Source organism: Oratosquilla oratoria, chromosome 14 (assembly GCF_046742065.1).
Source record: "Oratosquilla oratoria isolate Oo_2021 chromosome 14, ASM4674206v1, whole genome shotgun sequence".
Classification (NCBI taxonomy): Eukaryota; Metazoa; Arthropoda; class Malacostraca; order Stomatopoda; family Squillidae; genus Oratosquilla; species Oratosquilla oratoria.
The window spans coordinates 14,592,908-14,598,837 of NC_134790.1; the positions used below are offsets into that span (position 1 = coordinate 14,592,908).

Sequence of the window (5,930 nt, forward strand, 5' to 3'; positions counted from 1 at the left end):
ATTACATAGTTACACAGAAAATTTTACACTATAAAAGACAAGTAATAACAACACAAGAACCAAAATCAAACAAAATGAGTATACTACACTTATGATATAAACAACCTCTTAACCTAAGGAGCATCTCCTGGGAGAGCTGGACCACGTGATAGCGCGTCGGCTATGACGTTTTCTCTCCCACGTATATGTGAGATTTTCAAGTTAAAGGGCTGTAGTGCCAACGCCCACATTAAAAGTGTTCTTCATCTTTTCAACGAATATTAAGGGGTTATGATCTGTACGCACTTGCACTGGGTGAATTGTGCTACCTATATAAATTCTAAAATGGTCAAGGGCCAACAACAACGCAAGTGCCTCCTTTTCAACGGTGGCATAATTTCTCTGGTGCTTGTTAAATTTCTTCGAGTAATATCCAACTGGGTGCAACACGGAATCTCCCTCACCTTCCTGCAACAGCACTGCTCCTCCGGCGACGTCACTAGCATCGACGTGAAGGGTGAACGGCTTCTCCAGGTTAGGGGCTCGTAGCACGGGCGCGTTGGATAGTAGGGTCTTCAAGCTCTCGAAGGACTCCTGGCACATCTGCGACCACCTAAAGGCCTTCTTGCCGCTGAGGAGGTCGGTCATCGGGGCCACAATAGAAGAAAAATTTGGACAGAAGCGCCGATAATAGCCTGCCATCCCCAGCAGCCTCATCACTGCTTTTTTGTCGTCTGGTACCGGATATTGTTGGATGGCCGCAATCTTGGCTGCAACGGGTCGGACCTCATTCTGCCCGACCACATGCCCCAGGAAGGTGACCCGAGCATGGCCGAACTCGCTTTTGGCGAGGTTCACCGTCAGGTTGTTGGCAGCCAGCACAGCGAAGAGAGATTTCAGGCGACTCAGGTGCAACTCCCAGGTGTCCCCGAAGACGACGATATCGTCGAGATAGCACCGGACGCCGTCCATCCCGGCTGTGAGGCGGTTCATAAGGCGCTGAAAGGTGGCCGGGGCATTCCGCAACCCAAAGGGAAGGACGGAGAATTCGTACAGTCCCTCTGGGGTGACGAAGGCGGAGATGGCTCTCGAGCGCTCAGTCAGTCGGACCTGGTAGTAGCCTTTGAGGAGGTCGAGCTTGGTTACCCACCGCGCCGAGCCCACGTCGTCGATCACGTCGTCTATGCGAGGCAAGGGGTACCCATCCGCTTCCGTTACCGCGTTGACCCGTCGATAGTCGACGCACAATCGCATCGACCCATCTGGCTTCGGCACGAGGACAACCGGAGATGCCCACGGGCTGTGGCTGGGTTGTACAATGCCGAGCTCTTGGAGACGTTGCACCTCAGCTCGGACGTACTCCCTCTTGAAGGTATTCAGGCGGTAAGGACGTTGGCGGATGGGAGGGGCCCCATGGGTCTCCACGTCGTGCTCCAGTGCTGAGCAGGGGCGAGGGTGATCACCGAATATGCACACGTACGTTCGTAGCAGGGATTCTATGTCCTTCGCTTGGGCACCAGAGAGATGGGGTCTCGTAAAATCACTGAGTTTTCCATCTTAACACATGACCCACTAAGAGCTTCCGAGAAACACTCATCACTTTCTTCACTAACTTCCGGCACTACTAAGCACGCAGGTGACGGAGGGTCAGCCTCCGCACTATCTCCTATCACACCCTCACCACGATCGTGGTAGGGTTTCAACAAGTTAATATGCACTAGACGCTTTTTCTTGCGTCTCTCTGGAGTGTGGAGGACATAGTTGGCCTGACCTTGGCGCTCTAAGACCTGATACGGTCCACTATACACAGCTTGAAGAGGGTTAGTTTTTAATGGTAAGAAAGCTAAGACTTTATCTCCACTCTTAAAATACCTATCCCTTGCTCCTTTTGACTTATCAAACTGGTGCTTCATTTTAATCTGAGCACCTTCTAGGTTTGAATGGGCAAGACTTATAGCTAAGTGAAGTTTATCCTTAAACTTAGTCACATAGGAGGCCAACGGGGTCAAAGGCTCATTGCTTATCCAGCTCTCCTTCAAAACTTTAAGGGGACCCCGTGCCTCATGTCCATAAACTAACTGGAATGGGCTATAACCTAACGACTCCTGAACACTATCTCGGATAGCGAACAGCAGGAGATCTACTCCCTCGTCCCAGTCCCTTCCGGTTTCCAAACAAAAGGTCCTTAGGATTCTTTTGAGGGTTTGATGGAACCTCTCTACTACACCCTGGGATTGCGGGTGATAAGCCGAGGACCTAGATTGCCTGACACCCAGGCTTTCCATCACCTGGTTAAACAACCGAGAAGTAAAGTTGGATCCCTGATCGGACTGTATCACTGTGGGAAGGCCTACTTGGGTAAAAAAATGAACTAGGGCTCTTACAACATTCTTTGCCGTGATGCGGCGTAAGGGAATAGCCTCCGGATAGCGAGTGGCACAATCTATGATGGTAAGTAGGAACTGATGACCATGGGGGTTTTTTGGCAAGGGACCTACGCAATCAATTGTGATCTTACTAAAAGGCTCCTTTATCACTGGGATGGGTTGCAACGGGAACGGTTTGATACTGGGGCTAGGTTTTCCCACTAACTGACAGGGACGGCATGTACGGCAGTATGTACTGACGTCTCTTCGTAACTTAGGCCAATAGAAATGTGATAGAATTTTGGCATAAGTTTTCCTAGTTCCTAGATGTCCTCCTACGCCGTCATGAGCAATGCTAAGGATATCTTGGCGTAGGGGCTTCGGAATCACTATCTGGTGGTGCACTGACCAAGGGTGACTGGCGGGGGAGGTAGCGGGACGAAATTTACGCATCAACACGCCAGAGCTAGTGTAATAGCAATTGGTCTCCTGTTGGGCTTCCACTTCACTAACTGCCCTATTGAGAAAACTGGCTAGTTCCGGGTCCTCTGCCTGGAGTTGAACTAGCTTACTCCTAGTAACAGGAGAGGAGCCAAAACTAGTCAGGGTCGTGACACTATTCTCATCTGTATTACTCTTAGGTTTACCTGTCGGTGAGGAATCTTCGAAGAATTCACCTAGACCGAGGTCAGCGGGGTCTACCTGAATAGGATCTTCTTCCGATTTCTCACAAGACAAAGGGGAAATCACATCGACGCCACCTCCCTCGCCAGATTCATTGCTTGGGACATCTGTCTGTTGGCTCATACTACGAGTGACTGCATACGCAGGAAATAGCCCAGGGATGTCTTCCTCTAATTGTGTGGTGTTATTCTCCGCGGTAGGACGTGACGAGACCATGGCATTTGGTAACGTCACGCCTCCAGCGAGGTCATTTCCTATTAAGAGGGAGACGCCCTCTACTGGTACCCTATCCACTACCCCTAACGTGACATAGCCTGATTTGATATGGGACTATACGTATAGCTGGCACAGTGGGATACGCAATCCCCCAGTCAAACCGTTCACTACAACCTAACTACCAGTGTAGTATTCATCTAGGAAGGGGACAGCTTCTTTGGTAACCAGAGATAAGGCTGAGCCTGTGTCTCTCAAGATCTTAATGGGAACGGGTACACTTGACTCATTAAGAGCTACGGAACCGGATGAACAATATGGTTCAAACGTGGAGGAGGTGGGAGACACAACAGGTCGGTTATTTGTAGGTGATAGAGGATCCAACTGTACTTCCGTCTGTTTGGCCACTATTAAAGATAGGTCCCCCTGTCTCACGGGCAACGGGCTTACCTGTGGCATATGATGGAAATCCTGATGGCGACCGAGGTCCCGGCGCTGCTGCCTGAGGGGCTGACGTAGGTGGAGGGGCGAATGGTGCAAGAGTAAATGCCTGGTGGGCACGTACTTGGCTGGGTTGGGACGCGGGAGCAGAAGACCTGTAACTTTGGCGGGGGTTAGTAAGAATGTAATGGTCGGCAACTGGGCCGGCATCAGCTAGGGTACGTATACCTCTTTGATCTAGGTACGCTCGTACATCGGGGTGTAAGTTATTGCGGATGTCTTCGAGCAGGATCAACTCAACCAGTTTATCATGGCTCTGATGAGCTGATTCACTCTCCATCCACCGTTGGAACAAAGCTTGTTTGCGTCGAAAATATTCGACGTATGTCTCTTTTCCCCCTTTTTTTAAGTTCCTAAACTGCTGGCGATAAGCCTCAGGCACAAGCTGATAGCTGGTAAGGACGGTGGACTTAACCATATAGTAGTCTTTCACCTGCTCCTCAGAGAGAGCGGAGAAGACATCCAACGCCTTACCAGTAAACGACCGATAGACAAGTTGAGTCCATCTATCAAGTGGCCACCCATTCAAATGTGCCATTTTTTCAAATAGCGCAAAGAACCTGTCGGGTTCGTCTTCATTGAACTTGGGCACACTTGCAAGCTGGGACTCGAGCCTAAACACAGGGGTATCTGCTCTCGTTTGCTCTCGACGGAGGGTTTCCAACTGTAACTCGATTTTTCTGAGTTCAACTTGTAAGGCTAGGTTACTAGGCTCCTTGGTAGTAACAATTTGTGGAGCTTCGTTACTTGGCTCATTGGCAATACCACCATGTGGAGCAATTTTATTAGGCTCGTTGATATTGCCAATCTGTGAAGCCATGTAACTAAGTTCATTGTCACTGCCAATCTGCGGATCTACGTTATTTGGCTCTTTAGCAGATTCCTCTGTTTCGGGTATGTCATCCTCCCTGATCATTCCCTCCTCAACGAGGTGGTTGAAGACCATTTCCCTCAGAGGGTCCTTTTTCAAGCTTGAGTAACCCTCTAACCCGAGGCGTCGGGCAAGGTTGATCAAGCATTCTTTTTTTATATCCCATAGAGCCTTGCCTGAAGGGTTAGTAAGAAATTGGTCGATGTCAAACATTTTGAACTCAGAATTTCGAGAACACGTGGTAATTATATACTGACAGCTAGCTAATAGTTAAACACATAAGATAGATAACTTCTACGGGATCACGGTGCGACCGATAGACACTATTAACACTGGCAATTTTTTTGGTACAACACAACACTTGTCACACTAATTGGAGCTTTAGTCTACGTATGCACAATTTTCTATCCCGGACACGGGCCCCCACATGTTACGTTGCCCTTCATATATACAAGGGTACTGTAACATTTTATCTATCTCATGTTAAGTCAATTGGGGTATTTAGCAAACACTACAAGTACAAGTATCTATATTTTAACTTGAATAATATGATACAACATGAATACTATGATACAACATAAATAATATGATACAACCTGAACATTATGATTCAACCTAGTATATTTCCTACAAGGTCGCACCAGTAACCTCTGAGGCTCCTTCCTATCCCTAAGTATACACAATTCTTACCGTTACCCATCTAGGTAACAAGAGCTAGCCAGGAACAACTGTCTGGTATGGTGACAGGAGTAGTAAGAGAGGGAGGAGGTACCATGCAAGCTTACCGTACCTACACTGGCTCCCAGTTGCCAGAGGTCACCATTTGGCGACCACTCATTCCAACCAACCTGCGCATGCGCACACGTATGACGGGAAAGTGCCCGGAAACGTGACGGGCCCGCAACAGTATGTATTCGTGTATGTATGTTTGCATCTCATGATGATAATTCCTGCCGTGGGTTTCGCTGACTAGAAACCCGGAACTCTGCCTTATCAAGCAGTCCTTAGCCCCTCACATAGATCTCTCTGGATAGAAACGTTAGAATAGTGTCTGTATCGAATTGGTGTGTGTCTGTCTCTGTGCCATGGGCTGGAAGTAGGAGGAGGAGGAGGAAGTCACTGTGTATGAAAAGGTGAAGGACGAAATATGTTGGGTTTATTCTGAAGACAAGGGGCCGAATTTATAAAAGATCCCAACCCCTAAGTCTAGACATAGCTATTCAAAATGGCGGAGATTTTAACCTAAATCCCCATGTCGCCGATCTAGATGCTTATATCTAGACCTAAATGCTTATATCTAGAATGTCTAGACATAA

General features: G+C 48.3%; 1 protein-coding gene across 1 annotated transcript; it reads right to left on the reverse strand.

The window, feature by feature from the left end:
- Positions 1-201: 201 nt before the first annotated feature.
- Positions 202-4,827, reverse strand: LOC143032587 (uncharacterized). Its single transcript, XM_076197454.1, has 4 exons — positions 3,693-4,827; positions 3,428-3,538; positions 1,553-3,343; positions 202-1,418 (listed from the first exon to the last, which is right to left on the reverse strand). Exons 1-4 carry the CDS (start codon positions 4,825-4,827, stop codon positions 202-204), a joined length of 4,254 nt encoding a protein of 1,417 aa, XP_076053569.1.
- Between the last annotated feature and the right edge of the window lie 1,103 nt (positions 4,828-5,930).

Excerpts from the sequence above, each read along its gene's own strand:
- LOC143032587 (XM_076197454.1), bottom strand. The coding sequence starts at position 4,827 with ATGTTTGACATCGACCAATTTCTTACTAACCCTTCAGGCAAGGCTCTA. Across the intron at positions 3,344-3,427 it reads CCTAGATGAATACTACACTG|GCTATGTCACGTTAGGGGTA; the intron begins GTAGTTAGGTTG and ends ATATCAAATCAG. Across the intron at positions 1,419-1,552 it reads GTGTTTCTCGGAAGCTCTTA|CACTGGAGCACGACGTGGAG; the intron begins GTGGGTCATGTG and ends GCCCCTGCTCAG.